This window comes from Egretta garzetta, unplaced genomic scaffold (genome assembly GCF_000687185.1).
Source record: "Egretta garzetta isolate BGI_Z169 unplaced genomic scaffold, ASM68718v1 scaffold264, whole genome shotgun sequence".
NCBI lineage: Eukaryota > Metazoa > Chordata > Aves > Pelecaniformes > Ardeidae > Egretta > Egretta garzetta.
The window spans coordinates 3,815,852-3,836,504 of NW_009259685.1; the positions used below are offsets into that span (position 1 = coordinate 3,815,852).

Consider the following 20,653-nt stretch of genomic DNA (forward strand, 5'->3'; position numbering starts at 1 on the left):
GCCGCCCCCCCCCTCGCTCCCTGTCGGTGGGCCTCCCCCCCAGCCACTCCTCTCCCAGTTTGTAGCTGGCGTTACTCCATCCTAGGTGCAGAATCCGGCATTTGGATTTGTTAAATTTCATCCCATTGTTCATTGCTGAATGCTCCAATCTATCTAGATCCCTCTGCAAGGCCTCCTGTCCCTCAAGAGAGTAAACAGCACCTCCCAGTTTTGTATAATCAGCAAACTTGCTAATGGTGCATTCAACTCCTGCATCCAGAGCGTTGATAAATACATTGCACGGAACTGGCCCTAGAATTGAGTCCTGAGGAACACCGCTGGTGACCAGTCACCAGCCGGATGCAGCGCCATTCACTACAGCCCTTTGAGCTCTGCCCTTCAGCCAGTTCTTCACCCAGCGCACCATGAACTTGCTCATGCCACAGTTGGACAGCTTGTCCAGAAGGATGCTGTGAGGGACAGTGTCAAAAGCCTTACTAAAATCCAGAAAAACTACATCCACTGCCTTCTCCCCATGCACTGGGTGGGTAACCTTATCATGGGTACCAAATTGGTTAAACAGGACTTTCCCTTTGTGAACCCACGTTGACTGTGCCTGGTGATTGCATTATCCTTTAAATGCCTTTCAATAGTACCCATAATTTTTCCAGGAACAGAGGTTAGATTAACAGGTCTGTAGTTCCCTGGGTCTTCCCTCATGCCCTTTTTGTAGGTTGGAAAAAACATCGTCTAGCTTCCAGTCAGCAGGGACCTCCCCAGACTCCCGAGACTTTTGGTAGATGACGAGAGGGATCCTGCCATAAAATCCTCTAGCTCCATCAGTACTCTGATGAAGCCCATCAGGCCCCATGGACTTGTGAACATTCAGCTGATGCAGCTGGTCCCTTACAATTTCAGTGTCCACAAACAGAAAGTCACTGTTCCCACACTCATGGCCCTCCGACACACCAGAGTGCCCAAGGTCTATCAGTATTATTAAAGACTGACGCAAAAAAAAAAAAAAGCCTTGAATGCCTCTGCTTTTTCTTCATCCCTATTAGTCAGATGACCATATTCAACAAATATCGGTCCAATGTCTTCTTTAGACCTTCTCTTGCTATTAATGTACTTAAAAAAGCCCTTCTTGTCTGATGCAACACTGGCCAGTTTCAACTCTAATTGAGCTTTGCCCTTTCATGTCTTCTCCCTGTGAACCACAGCTCTGTAATCTTCTTGCAAAGCCTGATCTTGCTTCCAAAGATCACAATTCCTTTTTCCTCTTGAGCTCCACGAGGAGTTTCCTGTTCAGCCAAGCTCCTCTTCTGCCCTGCTTCTTTGACTTATGACACAGTGGAATTGCCTGCTCCTGTGCTTCTAAAAGGTGCTTCTTAAAAACTGACGGGTAGTTGTGGACTCCTAAACCCTCAAAAACAGATTCCCAGGGTACTCTACTAAAGAGCTTCCTGAATAGCTTATAGTTTGCTCTCTTGAAGTCCAGGGTAGCAATTTTCCCGTCCTTTTTTCTCATTACACTGAAAATTTTAAACTCAGCCAATTCATGATCATTGCAGCCAAGAGAGCCACCCACCATCACATCTCCCATGAGTCCTTGTCTATTCACAAATAGCAAGCCTAGGAGGGCATCTTTCCTAGTTAGCTCACAGAGTGCTTGTGATAAGTTATCTTCCACAAACGCCAAGAATTTCCAAGACCTGCTCATCACAGCAGTGTGATATTCCCAAGTGATGTCTGGGAATTTGAAATCTCCCGTATGGACAAGGGCTACTGGTCCAGAAATGTCTCCTAATTGCCTATAGACTAACTCATCAGTGTTTACATCCTGGCTGGGTGATCGGTAGTAAGCACCCACTACAACATCTCTGTTGTCTTCCATCCCCTAATCCTCACCCAGAGGCTCTTAACCACAACACCGCTAACTGTAAGGGCCGTGCAATGAAACCTCTCCCTTACATACAGTGTGACACCTCCACCTTGCCTGCCCTGCTTATCCCTCCTGAACAGCCTGAAGCCCTCCATCCCAGCACTCCGGTCATGGGACTCATTCCACCAAGTCTCACTAATACCAATGACATCGTAGCTCTGGGAGCTGACCAACATTTCCAGTTCATCCTGTTCGTTCCTCATACTGCGTACGTTGGGGTACAAGCATTTCAGATACACTCCTGAGCCCTCCGTGCTCCCAGGAGCAGAGCAGATGCTCCCACTAGCATTGCCACCCTCAGGCAATGTCATGAAAACCCTTGGCTTACCTTTGGCAATCCCGTTGGTATCCCCTTCCCCCACTGATTCTAGTTTAAAGCCCTCTTGATCAGTCCCACCAGCTTATGCTCAAAGACACGTTTTCCCCATTGGGACAGGTGGATCCCACCAGGCCCCAGCACCACAACATTTTCCTCACTTGAGAAGTGCTAACTCAGCTGAACCTAACTCAGCAAAGCAGGGACCAGTGTTTATCACTGCTGGTATCAAATTCAGTGTGTCAACCAACTAACAGCTACAAAGCATATAAAATGCAGGGCTGCATTTTGGATGGAAAACAAGCGTTAATACAAAGACCACCACGTGAATCTGAAAGATTTTCTTGGAAATGGAACCCAAGTGACCCCACCAGTAGTTTACTTGGCCATTGCACCGACCAGTAATATTTAACAAAAAAGATCTACTAGACATCGATCAAACCAACACAACTGAGGGGTAATCTTCATTATAACAAAAACCTGATTTATGTCTGGCATCCTTGGTGCTGGTGAGGCCACACCTTGAATACTGTGTTCAGTTTTGGGCCCCTCACTACAAGAAAGATGTTGCATTGCTGGAACATGTCCAGAGGAGAGCAACCAAGCTGGTGAGGGGTCTGGAGCACAAGTCTTATGAGGAGTGGCTGATGGAACTGGGGTTGTTCAGCCTGGAGAAGAGGAGGCTGAGGGGAGACCTGATCACCCTCTACAACTGCCTGAAAGGAGGCTGTAGCCAGGTGGGGGTCGGCCTCTTCTCCCTGGTAGCAGAGGATAGGGTGGGGGGGGAGTTGCACCAGGGCAGGTTTAGGTTGGACATTAGGAAAAATTTATTCACAGAAAGGGTTGTCAGGCTGACAGGTTGTCTGGGCTGCCCAGAGAAGTGGTCGAGTCCTAAACCCTGGAGGTATTTAAAAGAAGGATAGATGAGGTGCTTAGGGCCATGGTTTAGTGGTGGGATGGCAGGGTTAGGTTAACGGTTGGACTTGATGATCTTAAAGGTCTTTTCCAAACAAAGTGATTCTATAATTCTATGATCCTAAACATACACAAACACCTAGAGAATGTGACCACCTTCAGTCAGATGATCTTTTAGGGTCAACAGCTTGAGCACCCATCAACACACTTAATAGGCTGCATCACTAAAGCAGCTAGTCTGCACCTGCCTGTCGATTCAGAAAGTTCTCACAAGTCCCCTCTGCCTAAATAAAAAGAACAGATTCTCTGCAACTTGCTGTGCAATAGCTCCTAGCTAAGCTCAAAGTTTTGCAAAGGAAGGAAATGTAAAATACACCCTCAGCTCCTAAAAGCTTAGACAGGCGAGCGCAGCACAGCTGTAGCCGTGGCATCTCCAGCGTTACCTTGATACGGCTGACCTTGCTAGAGCTAGGCCAATTAGCCTGAGGAAAAGAGGTGAGACCAAGCTGTGTGAATTCAGCTCACCCCATTTTCAGTTCTGAAAGAGCGGTACCTCTTCCCTATAAAGCACCTGCAAGATCCTGAACAAGAGGTGAAAACATTTGCAAGAGGGGTCCAGCACATTTGGCTACAGAAGTGACATTTGCAATGGAAAGAGAGCTACAATCCTACAAGTTTTGAAATGATAAGGAATCTAGAAAGAGAGACTGCAAAATGCACGTAGCTTGACACACACTTTCCTAGGTCTGCCTTACAGAGGCAAGTCTCCAATTCTTATGAGAGAGAGATGCAGGCCAAACATTACTTCTTCCAAGATATACTTAGTCTGGCAGAACTGGTTCAAGCTGGAAACAGACAAATTTAAAATGATTAAAGGATTATCCTTTTCCATCAATTAGCAAGAAATCTAAAGCTAAAACAAAGCAAACAAAAAAATCATAAAGCACTCTGTAAGCATAAATTTAACGTTGTTCATAGAGTAACTGAAGACATTAAACCCAGAATCCTGCAATACAATTTTGAAAATCATTTTTCTTGCCAGAACCACACTGTAGCTTGTCACAGTAGGGAATTCTTGGGAGACAGAGCAACTAAAACGTTCTTGGTACATAACCTTCTGTACATGGGGAGGGTAAACACATGGGGTACAAGACACTGCCAAGATGTATTTATTACAAAATCATGTATGGGGCATTTAAGATCTCTAAATATCCCGTCTCACACCAAAGGACTTTGTATGGGAATATGAGAGAGAGAAATCCCCCGTGCACAGATGCATTTCTAGCCATGAACAGCATACAAGAGAAATTGGTCAACAAACTAAGAAAAATGTCACCTGTTCAACTTGCTTAAATCTCTGACAGGTAAAATAGAAGCACAGCCTTGCTTTCTGTTCCTTCAATATTTGTCAGTGCTTGAAAGCTATGGTAGTGGACAATCCAGAATAAGCACCTTTAATTCTGTGGAAGAAACTTTTCCTTTAAATAGGAATATTATCCACCCCTTCATCTCACGGTCCACTGAAAAATCTGCTTTGGCTTTCAGGAGGTTTTGTCATTCAGCTATACATAAAGAGAATAATCAACGTGAATGACTTCTTTTGTAAATAAAGAACAATCAGGTTACTATAATTACCTCATCTGAAATGTTCCAGAAATAATGCACCTCTACAAGTCTAATAATTGGAAGTAACCTTTGCTCTCAGTCATCTGTAGAAAACTTTTTTAAAATTTAAATTAGTTTTAAGCTTCCTGGGTTTATAATCTTTGGGTTTCCATTTCATTTTGTATTTTAGTGGGAAAGATACCTTCTAAGTAAAGATACAAAATATGTTAGTAAATGTTATTTTAGAAGGATGAAAAATACACAACTTCATAGATGGATTATTACAACAATAAATTACAAAGCCTGCAACTGGCCTCACTTTTCAGATTTTTATACTGTGTGGGTGAAAACTTATATCTGCGGAAAGTAAGGCCGTCTGACCCTTTATAATCAAAAGTATACGCCTTCCTGCTCAGTGGATACTATTTTTATAGTCAATTCATCAAATAATGCAGTGCAGTTGTTCAGACACTTACCTACTGCGTTTTGATTCCTCAGTCATTCTGGATGTTTAGTATCATTAAAACTATTAATGGGAAGACAAAACGTGCCAAGACTGAACTTCTGTGTCTCTGTTTCTAGCTTTGTTCCAGGCTATAGCATAATATGTAACTACATTCTGAAAAATAATCTGCAGAGAACTGCAAAAGCAGAACATTGGGCTATTTGTTTATGGGGGAAAAAATCGGGCTTTATCCTACATCTTTTACAACTGAGTCTGCACACTTAGCACAACTATAAGTATTTTTAAAATAGCTATGCTGAAGGCAATGAAATTTTAGATGTTTAAGAAATGCAAGGACCAATTCAATTTTTGTTCGCATTGCTACACAAAGTTAACATCTGTACACCCTTGATCTCTGAAAACATGTTTATATTTTAGTCTAGTCTAAAAAGACATAAGTGGTTAGAATGAAGTATGTATTTGGTCACATTAAAATGAAAACAGCCATTAGACTTTGCTACAGTTAAATGGTTGCATGTAAAAGGAAAATTACTCTTCAGTACCAAAACTGCCACGTTATTTTAAAATCTGTATCTGGAATTCTCTTTTAAAAAATATTCACATATCCAGTATACTTGGATGTAATTCATAAAATGTAACTGCACTGTAGTTTTATCTTTGGGCTTGCAAAGCAATCAGTATTAAAAAAAAAAAAAAAAAAAAAAAGAAATTTTCTCACTTAAAGGCATTCAGGTCAGAGATGGAGCACAATACAACTGCATAAACGTTTCAGCATTTAAAGCAACAAGGCTAGATTTTCTAAGCACCCAGCTTTGACCTTGGCATCTCTCTGAAAAACAAATGTTGGAAAATCCTTCCAGACCCAGAAGCTTCCCCTGCTTTTACACAGAACTGCTGATGACTTTGAAAACTGCCAGTTGCACGACTGCATTGACTCAGAAGTAAATAAACCAACATAATTAGCGGGGCAGGGTGAACTTGAGCAACACATTTCCATCCTTGAATTCAGCTAGAGCTTTTTGATTTTCACACTGCTTTGATTTCATGTCCCTTGAAGAACTGGCAAGTTATGCTTCTGCTGCAGCTCTCCATTATTCCGAATGCACAAACACAAACTCTGGGGGTTCTCCACCTACTCTTATAAAGAGAAATCTTAGGTTGTTAATATTCTAACTCATGGTATTCAAACTGTGATCCATGGAGACTCAGTTGACCGACAGTGCAGATCAAACATCTCCTTGGCTTGACTAAGGAAAGCTGAGTGTGCATTAATGGCACACTAGCAAACTTTTAAGAATTTGAGGAATGTCACGTGGATACTACCTAATGGTGACCAAGGTAAAAAGAGACAATTTTTACAATAGGATATGGTGTACACTTTTAAAATATCTGAAAACCAGCACTACAAACACTTCTAAGAACACAACTATAGTAAAGCAAAATAACAGGGCTGAGTGACCAGGTCAGGATCTCAGTTGTCCTTTTGTCTCTGCCTCTAACAACTGCCTAAAAATATGACCCTTTTGGACAGGAACTCAAATACTGAGGAAGAAGCGTTCAAAAGTGAAGAGAACTTAGACATCAAACAACACAAAAGTAATGAAGTTACTTTAGAAAGCTTTGTACAGATCTTAATGAGGAGGCCATAATATAGCAAAGAATGATTAGAATTCTTGTCTGCAGGTCAGCAGTACTGCAGCGCGCAGGAATTCTTATTTTACAGAATAGATGTTGAGGCTTTGGCACAGCAAGCACCTTCAAGTCTATGGGAACAGATGATCTATAAATTTGTAAACACTTTTAAATACCCATGCTAGTTGTTTGGGTTTTTTTTTCCTGTCCATAACATTACTGTCTCCAACTTTTCCAGTGAATTTGTAATAAACACCTTTCAGAAAACGTTCTACAAAAAAAAGATACTGAAATGGATTCAATATAGACTAAAGAACAAAAAACCTTCTTACTCAACTGATGAGCATAAAAAAATAAAAAAAAAAAACAAAACCACACGACACAACACACTTGGCTGCCTTACCATTAAGCAACTCTTTAACTCCAGAGTTTCATCATCATCTCTTATTTCCCCTTTCTTTTCTGTTTTGGCCAGTAAAGCATGTAACTGAAAATAGTATTTGCAAAAGAAGTTTTTCCTACGATAACAGGAGTCAGAAGATCAAAGTGAGACTGAGAAGTAGTACTACTGCTGACAGTTATACCCTTAAAGTATGCTACAAGGGCTGTCACACACAGAACTTATTTTACTGTTGCAGTTTACCATTGGTGGGCACAACAAACCCAGCCCTCCATTACACTTGGTCTACCGACACAAAAAATGAAAACTGTATCCTTATCCAAAGACTCTGTCAAATAAGGATAGCTGAATTCCTGAATAAGGCATGTTCATATGACTGAATAATTCTGAAAAATTCATATAATGGTACTTAGTTTTTTGAAGAACGTCATGCAGCTACTGGTGATTACTTCATTAGGTGTAAAATTTTATAGTTGAAATCCTAAAGGTATCAACAATTTGCCTGTTATAAATACATAATTCCTTCACACAAGCTTATTCTTTAGTGCTTCTCTATAATGACAGATGACAGGTTTTGTACTGGTCAGGTTTTAATACTACGAGCTCCAGCATCCCCTGGTACTCTAGCCTAGAAAAGTAGATTTCACCAAAAGCTCTGCTTTCACAGAAAAATGAATGGTTTCAATGTATCTAAATGTAATCCATGGTACAAATTGTAAATGAAAATGACACAAAGCAGTAATTTCACACACACACTCCCTCCCCCGATACAGCCTGATGTAAGCTTTTTTATACTTGGACTATTTCTGACTAAACAGAAACTGTACATTTAAGTATTTTCATGTGTTCTAGCCTTTTACTTTTGTAAATACAACTTACACAGTTGAATTGTTAGTTAGAATGAACAGCAAAGATGGAGTCATTTGCTGGGTCTAACAACATCGACAGCAAAACTTTTGCAAACTTTCACTGAAAATTTTGAGGGGTCAGTTTAGCAATAGGTTTACCTATTTTCAATCAGTTTTCATATCAAAACTCTAAAGAAGAGCACTGTTAATCCAAATCCTCTAAACATTCTGTTCAAAGAAATGTATATTCAGTAATAAATTTTAAAATCTTCAGCTCTTGGATTCAAAGGTGTACAATGTACTGAGTCCACTCTGAAAAGGAAACTAAAAATTACTGTTTTACTTAATAAAAACTTACCTTTTCAGAGTATTAGCAAAAAATATCTCATTGAAATTGCATCCACTTTCTAATGGGCTTTATAATAAATATTTAATTATCCATAAGATTTAAGGGATATATCCTAATTCAAGCAGATAAAAGAGCAAGTTTTAAAATATCACTGTACCTAACTTTTTCAGAATATTAAAATAATTTATATACATTGCTAGTTCAAAGTACAAACTGTTTTCCTGGTGTGAATAAACATGGAGATCTAGCATATAATATTTTTGTTAGAGTCAAAACTTCAGGATAAATACATTTTTTATTTAACGGCTAAAAGTGCAGACATCATATATATAGCTTAGTCCACACCACTGTTAACCAGTGATTCATCTTCTATATAACAAGACTACAACAGGAAATACCACCAGGTCTTAATTTAATTATGTGGCTGAATACTATGACTGATCAACTAGTTTTTGTGCAGCAGGCATAGCAATAGAATCATCCTAGAAAGCTGAATAGCTGGTCTAAATAAATGTGCTTTGGGGATTAAGAAGCCATCTTTCCAATGAAGGCTTGACTTTTTCACTGCAAGTATCCATACCAGTTCAATTCTATTTACATTTCATCCCATACCATACAGTTCCCCTCCACCTTTCTTTATGGCATAGGTCATGAGTATAACTGCAGTTAACTAAAGAAACGTGCTGGTCTGGACACATCGATAGCATGACTGTGTCAGCAGGATCATGGTAACCCTATTTGACAACAGCAAAGGAGCACTAGTCTGGTGTAGGAGAGAACTTAAATTTCACTTTATTTTGTTTATTAGAGTAAGAAAAGGTCTAGGAATGCACACCGACAGCTCTTGCCTGGTCTTTAAAATTTGCTGTAATCAAGCACAATGAAGTTCATGTTATAAATCAAATTAACTTATCAATCAGAAATGAGTTCAACTATAAAAAGTGATCTAAGAAACATGTAAATAATGGACTATATAGACCATATAAGGCTTTACTTTCCCCAACAGGTTTACTTCGTTACTTATTACATCCCTCGAATGGTGGTTTTGGCTTGTTGCTAGAAGGTGCTGATTCAGACTGTGATGGCTTTGAATCTGCAATTAAAAAAAAAAGATTAAAGTTCTTAGGATAACTTCAACCATAAGAATAAAAAGGTCAACTAAAATTTTCAGTTTCTCTCTCATGCCCAAATGCATACAAATTCCAGTACTTGTAATTTTTAACTAACAAGATAGACAAGCTACCTACAAAGTTTGCAGTACGATGCAAATCTATAAACCAAAACAAATGTGTTATAGATTTACATGTGGAATGGGTTATATCTCCTGTCTGATGTGTCTTAGACTTATCCTGCACAAGAGATAACAGAGAAAGCTCCATCTCAAAAGGGAGCTGCAAGGTGCCCACACTGCCAGTTGCTTTAACCAAACTACTATCATGATTACTCTGAAAGATCTTCAGCTTCTTTATACCCCAAATGTCCCATCAGAGGCACACTTCGCATTAAAGAAATCAACTATCACCAAATGAACAAATTTGAGGTTTCGAAAATCCCAAATCCTTTCATTTTACTCACAGTAATGGAAAAGAAAAATGTCAGCGCACAAGAAAGTTAAATAGAATCTGAAGACAAAAAAAGAATATTCATGGTTTTCTTTTACACTAAGGAAGAGCACGTTAAAGCTCCACGCTTGAACTGTTAGGTCACTGTGCCTCCCAAGGCAGCATCCTCTGCATGATCAGAGTTTGGATACTTAAGTTGACTTTGAAGAGTGGCTTCTCAGGTTATGAACCCTCTTTCAGGTCCAGACCAAGATCTGGCTTCATCTCTTAGTTTTAGTTCTGAACAGTAACACACAACTTCTAGTTTTCTGTTTGCCTGTTTTCTTCTGATACTCACCTGGAGGAAGAGGTTCTGCAGACAGAAAAAAAAAAAAAATTACTGTAGATATATTAATGGAAGACACAAAGATTAATTCAGGACGTGCTAAAGTGCCAAAGAAACTAAATTAACTGGCCTCAGACTTGCACACATTGATATATCAAGGTCAAGGAAGCCATGACAATCCCCAGAGTACACACAAGCATTCACTGATACAAATAAATAAAAAAACCAAGTTCTGGAGCTTGCAGTGTGTGTGTTCAATAGCATTTTAAAAGGTTGCTATAGAAAACTGATATACCCACCATGGTAACCAAGCCACTGTAAAAAGCCTAAGTAAACAGGTCTTTGACAGAAGTAAAGGGAATTTTCCACCCTTTAACCTTTATATCTAAGTATTTCCAAGTGATGTCTTCCATAGCTATTACCATTGTGCATGACAAAGTGCGGTTTGAAATCATAGGTAAACACTGGATAACTTTTTTTCTCTCTACTAAAACTGTTGCAGTGCCACTGTCTTCAATGATGCACATATATTTATTTTGACAAATTTTTATGAACAGCAATCTATTTCTTAAACACAAGTATCGATGACATTTGTCACAGAAGTTTTCAGAAAAATATTAGGGGCCAAAGACTTCATAACAAAAAGGCAAGAAATATCCTACAGTCTGCTTAAATTTGAAAAGGAAGTCTGCAGCATTTTACAGAAACACAGAAGCCCTTGGGTTGGAACAGAGCATACTTCAGCAATTGTAAAGATGAAAAAAATACATGAAAGCCCCTGCCTTTGCTGACTACAAACAGGAGCACTCTTTTCTTTAGCTGGTCGTAGGGTATTGTAAGCTAAGCATAGTAATTCACTAAGTCTCATCATATTCAAAGAGAGCCACACAAATTATTCAGGCTACCCTCTGCCTTGAGATCTCTACCTTGAGATCCCAACTCACTTTAAAAGAAACAGCTTTCAATAATTTTACCTGTGGTCTGCTCACTATTTTCTGATGTTTCTTGAATCTTTTTTTCCCATCCAGTACACTGCTGAAACCAGTCAGTCCCATAACCATTGCTAATTAATTTGCTAAAGTTTACTGCTTCACTTTTTCTCTGAGCAGGCCTGTAAATCCAAATATATTAAAGAAAACAATAGCATAAGTAAACAAAAATGGGGATTAGGTGGGAAAATTTTATTTTGCATAGAAAGGGCAATAGCCTTATAGTTTATTTCCAAGTAACTAAACATATATTGTACATATAATTATCTAAGCAAAAAACAATAACAGAACAACAAAAAAAGAAAAAAAAACCAAAGCACACAACTATGCCTGGTTCAGTAATGTGTAATTTTAGATGAGAAAAGCCATCCATTTTATTTGAACTCTGTACATATAATATTTACACAGTTCTGGTGTTAAGAGATGAAAAAGTGAAAAAGGGAATTCACACGAAGAAAGAATAAGTAAAAAAGGCTGACAATACTCATTATGTGTTGCACAAAGATGAAATTTTGTCACAGAGTTGCTCTTAAGTTCATTAGACAGTTTAATCACTTATTTTGCATCATGAACCTATTTCTAAAACATACTGGGATTATTGATGACCGTGTAATAAATTTTTAAGACAAAATACGCAGAAACAATTCAGTTATTCACACAGATGGTGTGATTACACAGATGATACAATAATTTGCTTAAGACTATCATCTTACAGGTGTTCATTACAGTATTTTTGCTGTGCCTGACCTTATATAGGCTACAGTTTATGTCTTTTCTTAAAATGGTAGTCCTACTTGTCTCTGTGTAACCTATGCTTACAGAACTAACAATGCACATAATCGTTTGCGTCTGTTCACTGATACTGAGAAAAAAAACCCAGACAATTTAGAATACAATAAAAGTGTGCTACATGAAGACAGGCAACTGTATGCTTAGTTTTCCTAAAGCAAAGTTATATTGAATAGCTTTCCTGTAAGAGTTAAAGTGCTAATATTTTAGTTGTTTGTAAAACTATTTTAGTATCACACATGATAGCAAATTTAGTAGCAGTAAGGATCCACAAAGTCCATACGCATATCCACTAATCTCAGCAGTTTCACAAGGAGTAATATTACTTGCATGCACAAATAGTTTCAGGCTTAGGAGTTTAATGAATTTCATAAGTGTACTACTTACACAGGTGGGAAGGAAAGCTTATTTTTCCCACTAAATTCCTTGGTTGTGGAAACATTCGGTATTCTGCTTGGATATTTAGGGGTTATAGCTGGGAGTTTTACCTGTGTTAGAGAAATCTTAATGTAATAAAAACAGTTATGATAAAAATAACCAAGAAGATTCACTTTCTAAGGTTATATTAAAGGCCCTAAGTATCTTCAAATTTTACTCTCTTATCTATATTATTTCCATAAGTAAGAGTAGAGGAGCATAAATAGCAAAAGATAAAGCAGCACCTTAGTTAGTTATTCTAGGTAAGATCAGCTCTTCGTTCAGTATGTCAATACTGCAAAATGTGCTCTCCACAGGCTTTTCCCTCACAGTACACTTCAACCCAAAGTTAAGCTTCAAATTCAAACTTACCCACTGCAACCTCTCATCTTGCCTCATTTCTCTGTATGCAGTGTATAAAAACATCCCAGTCTTACTAAAGTCAGTGGGACCAGAAATTTATTTCCAGTTTAATTACTACTTTTTTTTTTTTTTTTGAATACAAAGCATAAAACATCCCATACAATAAGAAAACAGTTGTGGTACATTAATTAGAGGTTTGAAATTCAAACAGATACAGATCTATTGGGGGAAGCATACAACAGAAAAGTGTATTTTACTTTTATCATCTTTTACTTGCTCATAACAGGTAAAGAAACTCAGTGTTGACTGAAAGACAGAAAGATAAGATGACACCTAGAAAGCCAGTGAAATAACACCACAAACTCTAGGACTGAAAGTTGGAAAACCAAAAAGCAATGGAGAAACATTAGCAACATACATCAAGGCTATTTATTATATCTTCAATCAAAATCAACAGCTGCTGAAGGGTCAACTTACTTCCCTCTCGAACAAAAGCTTTAAATTCAATATCCCCAACAACTCCCAGGTATTTTTCACGAATAGCTGCTAAGAAATTCTGAGGTTAAAGAAAAAACAAAACTTCTTTAAAGACTATTTACAGCTTCCTTCATTGCATGAAGAGAGGAAAAAAAGTCCTGAAGACAGCACAAAATTTTCAAAGCTTATTAGCAAAGTCTTTGTGTTATACTAATATATCCTTTTAATTAGAACCCAGATATTATTTGACCATTTTCTCTTTTAAACATGGGACACAGGAGAGCACCCAATAGGATAAGAGGTATTACTCGCAGGCTATTTAAAAAAAAAAAAAATCAGAACAGGGTAACTAGAAGTGAAATGTATTGCTCTGTAAATTTAAAAGTACATTAAGGATAAAGATACTTTTGACCTATGTGGACATACCTACTGCAATACAGTTAACAGAGAGAAAAAATTACGAACAGAGTGCAAAAATTAGATGATGAGCAGCAGCTGTGCTTGTATTGCAGGCACTACAAAACAACTCCCATGAAAACATTCATGAGGAGAAGATTCCAAAATAGATGTAAACACACCACGGACTTCTCAAGGAGCCCACGTACATTTGGTATGGAAAGAGCAAAGAAAAGTATAATAGCATTTGAATACATGTAACCAGTGAACTAATTAACAAGCCACTAAAAGAAGCAGACCTGAATGTTCAGAGAGCATAAGTTTTCTTATTTTCTGGGAGAAAGTGCAGCCTAGGACAGACAGTTCTATTGATTCTGAAACAGGATGTCAATGAAAAGCAATGTGTTACATTAGTCCTGAAACCCCTACAGACTTCAGTGGAGTCAGAGTTTCATCAGAAGAAAAGTTCCAGAATCTGGCAAAGAATAAGCGGATGGGCTACTAAATTTCAGCCTGGCTGATGTTATGTTGAAGCTTAAAGAGATGAAAAACTAGGGCACTTGTCAAAGAAGACGAGATGATACTAGCAAGAGCATGCAGTGGTGTCAGAGGCAGTGACAGCGGATGAAGAGGGGGGGTCTGTTGTCCAACTTGGAGGTTAAAAAATGCATTAGCTGCTTAGAAGTGCTTTTCAAATCCATTAACATTATTCTCTGCTGAAGCAGCCTACTTGTGCTTTACATTTCAAAAATGCTACCCTATTGTGCAAAAAATGATAGTGCTGTCTCTTGTCTATCGTTAAACTGTACCATTTCAGATCCAGGACACAGTTACCTACAGTTTCAACTGACAAAAAAAGATTAATTAGAGAAGTAGAAATCATCAAACTCAGCTGTCTTTTGTCACATATTGAAGGCATGATGGCACACAGGGCAACACAGAACAACTTGATTTGATAGGCAGGATATACAAACAGTAGAGGCAAAGAGATGAAAGTCTCGTCTTGGCACTGAAGAGAAGCATTAGAAGAGGAAGTCTAGTAATTAGTTAAGGGCCAGGGGGAGGGGGGAAGCCTAGAGGGGTTTTGTCTAGAGATAGACAAAAGCCCAACTGTCAAAACTAAAGTCAAGGAAAAAAAAGGGGAAAGGAAAGGCAATGAGAAAAGCCTGCAAAGACTGCTAGCAAGTCTCGCACACTGTTTTAAAGGCCATCTTTCTTTTCTCAGTATTAGAGACACGCTAGCATAAATTGCAGGTATCAAAACGTTCTCCGCTGTTCAAATCAGCTAATGAGTGACAAAAAAAGCAAGGGAAGAGATCAGAATTTGGTTTTGGAGGGCATCTGCAATCCAATCAGGTGCTGTTTGTTACTTCGCTGGGCAAATTCAGCATTAAAAGCAGATCCTTGTGCCACTACAACCCAATGCTTATAGCTGCGGAGGCATTTTCACTTGGACAAGCCTCTATTTAACAGCTGTCAAGTTTCCCAGGCAAAACAAACCACGCAGGACATTTTTTACCTGTTCTTGCTTTAAAGCCTTTTCTCCCTTTGTGAAGAGATGGCAATGACATACCTTAAAAATTACTACCTACATTTATTATACATACACATTTATTCATCTCAGATTCAAGAAACATGAGCAGTGATATGTGTTGTGCCTGGCTGGTATATGAAGAACAATGGATACCTGCTGCCAGCATGGAAAGCTAAAAGCCCCCGGATGAAATCCTGGCCCCCCTGAGATCCAGGGAAGAATTCTAAATTACATTTCAAATCTCTCTCCAAGGTAAAATCCTGATGTCAGATGACTAATCCTTTTGCATACATATGTACATATGCATGTATATACATACATTTCAGGCAAATGCCTGAAAGAGATGACTTCAGACATGAAGTAGTAATCTTACTGGTGCCATAGGAAGATTGCCTAATGCTGATGCTAACCCTGATGCCACCTCCAACTGATCTCCCACCCATACATAAGCCTGCCTCTTTCTTAAGGTATAGCATTTTCAACCCAACCCGGCAGGTCCACATGACGTACAGGTGAAAGGATGCTTCCACCTGCACTAGTAGTCCATTACTGCCACGAGCACAAAGGCTAAATTCTTCATGCACTAACACGTCTTTGCCGCTCTGCAAAATTCCCAGAAGAACAAGAATTATCCTCGTGACTAAAGCATTAGGGAGGAACTACAGAATCCATCTGGAGGCACAGAGGATGATATAATGGTCCCCGTGATCTCCAGTCTTCCTCTACGTGGTGGCAACCATAGTATGAGGAACAGTAGAGGTTCTAGTACTTCAGTACAAAGTGGCATAAAGGCTTAAAGCTCCAAAGCAAGGACCCACTTGGGAACAATGTTTTCCAAACTGAGTGGAAGAGGTACCCTTAGAGGTTAAAGTGTTTTTGCACTTGTCCCTGAGGGCGCCCTTTGGGATTTACCTCCAAGATTGCATCGCGCATCTCTCTTCTGAACAACTGCTTAGTCAGACTGACTGAAAAATATTTTCAATACAGTCAGTCTCACCTAAATGCTGGAGGTAGTTTGCTGCTGCAGTACCATCACATAGTCAAACAAATAGATTGACCATTGCTTAGAAATTTGCCTGTGCAGTGCTTTGGCATACATCTCCAACACTTCGATACACAAGATGTACGGTGAGAAAACTAAAATCAAGACTGTTTGGTAGGGCTAGTTCCATTGTATCACTTGAGGACTCTCTAGAAAGGTACTCAAAGCACAGGATAGCTCCTATAAGGGGGTATACAAGAAATAGCTGTGAAAGAAGCACCATGTGATGTTTCAAGATAAGAGATGCTTTTCAGGGTACAAGAAAGGTACTGCGAAGGTCAACCATTTCAGAGATTGTGGTGTGGAGGTAGAGGTAAACCTAGAGACACAGAATCTGCCTTCTCAGGCACCTAATCTTAAAGATTTGGTACATTTAGTACCTTAGACAAAACTCAACTTCAGCTTCCTGAAGAGCAGTGTATCAGGGCCTCAGCAGATTTGAAATCTGAGCTGAATATGTAACACATATTCACTTTGTATTTGGTGATAAATAAAACACATGGGAACTTTCATTCACATGAATGAATGAAACTGGGTCTTGATCAACCTCCATCCAAGAAGAAATGGACCTCAGTCTCACTTTACCAGTCGCCACATGGACTTGAATTACACTTACTGTTATCAAAGTTAAGTTTGACTCTCAGAGCACTGAAGATAATTGGTTCTTAAGTAAGGGAGCGAGGGACAGCACTTCTTCTGCTTCCTAGCTCAATCCTTTAAGAGGCTCCATGGCAGGCTATGTCTCTATTTTCAGTGCCTTAAATCTCTGATTGATAAAAAGCTTCACCTACAAGCATCTGGAAAATTATAGTTTAGGCATATGTTGCTTGTTTGCCTGTTTCCACAGATTAAGTAAACATTCCCAAGCCTATTCAGAAATGAGGTGTTCCCATTTACACAAGCCATTGTTCTGAATTTGCACTCGTCTCAGCATCTAAAATGGGCAAGGGTGAGGAGGATGAAAGAAGGAGGATGGGAGGGAGGTTTCCGGGACGAAACACCAAGATCATCACTGAAAAGTCTGTTCTGAGCATAGCTTGCGCTGTACTTATTTGTCTTGGATACACATTCCATTCAAATATACCTAGTGCAGTCTCTTTGGTGATTCTCTTGCATTTTAAACTAAAACAAACTTCTTTTTTGGAAGAGTCCTCCATTCCTTCCTCCTCCTTTTTTCCTCCCCCAAGATCACAAAACAAGAATTCTCTTCACCAAGAGTGAATTGCAGGGGAAATAATGCATAAGAAGACAGAAACTAACTATGGCTTTCATTCACACTTAAGTATACACACCATATAATATGATTGGAAACTGCATTTCTGGTTCTTATGCTATACCTGCAGCACTTAAGAGAAACACATCTTTCTTCTCATTCTCTAACTGCAATATAAAAATTGCTTCTAGAGTACAGAAACTTGGGTGGACTACAGCTTCCCTTCCATAAGAACCCACAGGCGCAGCTAGAAGTGTCTCCACAAGCTCTACAAACAAAGCACCATCACAGAGTGTCTCTCCATCATACCTTCATTTTCTCTGTGTTTTCTTTGTCCTCAGCATCCCGCTGCCAAACACTTTTCATATCAAAATCAAAAGGCCCTCTTCTCGGCTCATAACTATTACCATGATGGTCATCAGCCTTAAACTCTCTGTGAATCATATAATCTGGTAGAGAGGAAACAATGCTCCTGCAGGCAAAGATTTAACACTTGTTTGCATCAGGGATTAGATCTTGTACTTCAGTACAGAATTATTCTGAAAAACAAACATGTGAAAAGAGAACCCAAGAAACTGTGCAGGGTCTCAGCAGACTTACCGTGGCTTATCGGTCGCTGGGGAATTGGAGCAGTGGGAGTACCAGTCAGGCGCAGCATGTGCTGCTGGAAAGGACCTCCTTGTCACAGGAGCATAGTGCTTCAGTAGGTCTTGAGAGAAAAAGACAAAAGCCACTACTTTTCTGACTTCTTACCTGGTTGCAAAAACATTACCTTTGTTTTCAGGTGGCTGTTTTATCAGGAAGAAATGTTTACTTTATTCAGTAAGGAGCACTTGTCTTCCTTGATAAAACAGACAGTCAGAACCCTGCAGCATTGTGTTTCACTTGTACTCTGTTTATCTTGCTCTAAATGCTTTGACATGTTTCTACCAGTCTATTAATTCATATGTCTGGATTTGTCACCCTGCTCTAATCGTGTGTGCAAGCCATCTGCTCAAGTTCCTCAAGCTTCCTTCTTCAACAGAGGAAACAACAAAACCACGCATCACCTTGGTACAAGAACAGAATATGTACAGCACTGTAACAAACTGAATGGCATCCCAAAAATCACTTTATAAACCTCTACCAAGTTTTCTAATGATGCTTTTTTGTGACGTCATTTTCACCAGACCGCTACTTAAATAGCCCAAGCATAAATTGTAAAGACCTCATTCAGATGCAGCTAAATCGTCATCATCCACTTAGATCAGATACAGTGCAAAACTACACATTTTGCTAAAAGGTGCCCATACACAATAGACTGCAAGGATATCTTGACAAGGTGACCTCTTACACCACATTTTCAATTGCTCATTTTTTCCACAGGTTAATTTCAAAACTCCAGAGGATTCTTCCGTACAATCTACAAGCACTTTATACCACCACACTCAAGCAAAGCCAAAGAAAACAAAGGAAAAACAAAAAAACGAGACAGATGCTCACCAGGTCGTCCTCCTTGCTTTGCCAGCCTGACGTAAGCTGAATCGGTCTCTTTGATCCACTTCCTGCGGCACCCAGATGGCACTTCATGGGGAGCTTTTGCAAGGTCACTGAGACCCGGAATCTGGGATGTCGGAGGAAGTGGGCTCTTCAAGGTTACCGACTTCTCTGGTTGTTTCAGTGGCATGTGGTACTACTGTCCTGCAATAATGGAAAACATCTATGGTAAAAGTTAACTCCTTTTTCAGGCAACTAACAAACCAAGCTGACCTGAAACTTGAGCGACATGCCACATTTCAGCTTGGAGACAGAAGAAGCAGGCTTGCTTATTCTGGGGGAATTGAGGATCAGATGCAACAAGGGAATACCTTGATTTTTGCTTTGAAACAGCATTCAGTTTTCCTATAAACTGTTCTAATACAGGGGATTGTGCATCTTCATGCAGAAAATTATTTCCAAGGACAACAAGAGCAACAAGAGGCACAGAAGACATCAGGAAACACTTAAGGCTTTGGTTTCTTTTCCTCCTCACCCATTAATGAAAGCAAAGACAGTACCTGTCCATTTGCAGGTCTTTACCTATGAAACAGCCAAACCCAGTCCCCAAACTACCCGCCTCTCCAAATAAAAAAACCACCCAACACCCTTGCTTCTCAATACAACACTTTCTCAACACTAGTGAGCAAAAAGAAAATATAAATAAATCCTCACTAATGGGGAAATGGAGTGGCAAACAAGGAAGAACAAAACAGCCTAAGGAATTATGCCATGAAAGGTGCACAGAACACTTACTGAAGTGACTTCAAGTGCAGCAAATGCCGTTTCGTAGGTGTAAGGAAACTATCTTAAGGCAGGCAGCCTACTTAGGAGCTCCTAGGTACATGCAAATGTTAGCTATGCTGACATTCAGCTCCAAGAAATGATAACCCAAAGCACTGGCTCTCCCTGGTCTCAGGGGCAAAGAAACATTAGACTGTGCTTGCTGTCACTTCACTAATTGGTCCATCAGAAACTGCGGGACCTAATTATCCCAAATACTCTCCTTTGCACTTTGTTGGGTTGCCACTATCTTGGATCTCTACTGCATGCCGTGGCTTAAGATTAAAAAAACAAAATTGAAATTCCCTCTAAAAGGGATCACCAACTTCCAGTCAAACAGGGTGAGCTCTACTGGGCTTCACATAGAGGGCAAAGTGTTTCAGAGTGCTTTTTTCCACTTGACATCTTCTAGAAGACCTCTGCAAAAGGAGGAAATGCAGAAATGTCATTCAGAGTGCAAGAGGACACCAGGCAAAATGACTCGGGAACGGCACAAGCTTAGAGCTCAGACAGTACTTGAGGAAAATCAACCAGGTGGGAACCAGCCAGCGAAGAAACCGCGCCAGTGGTACTCTCCCAGCAGCCCTAAGCACAGGCCAGGCATCGGCTCCACATTCCCTCACCAAGATCTTCCCATCCAAACGGCAAGCTCTTCACCTGACACTGACAAAAAAGCTTCTTCTCCCCAGCTTGGCTTCAGCAACTGTCTGAGCTACGCTTGCCTACAGACACAAGGCCGGGGGGGGGGGCGGGGACGGGGGGAACAAAAGGGATGGGCGCGGCCCGACTCCCCCGG

General features: G+C 39.7%; 1 protein-coding gene across 1 annotated transcript; it reads right to left on the reverse strand.

Moving 5' to 3' along the window:
• Window positions 1–9,468: 9,468 nt before the first annotated feature.
• Window positions 9,469–19,225, reverse strand: CUNH7orf57 (chromosome unknown C7orf57 homolog). The gene is made up of 6 exons (XM_009638715.1): window positions 19,042–19,225; window positions 18,160–18,268; window positions 17,869–18,031; window positions 12,505–12,605; window positions 11,314–11,450; window positions 9,469–9,545 (listed from the first exon to the last, which is right to left on the reverse strand). The coding sequence occupies exons 1-6, from the start codon at window positions 19,223–19,225 to the stop codon at window positions 9,469–9,471; spliced, it is 771 nt and encodes a 256-aa protein (XP_009637010.1).
• Window positions 19,226–20,653: the final 1,428 nt, after the last annotated feature.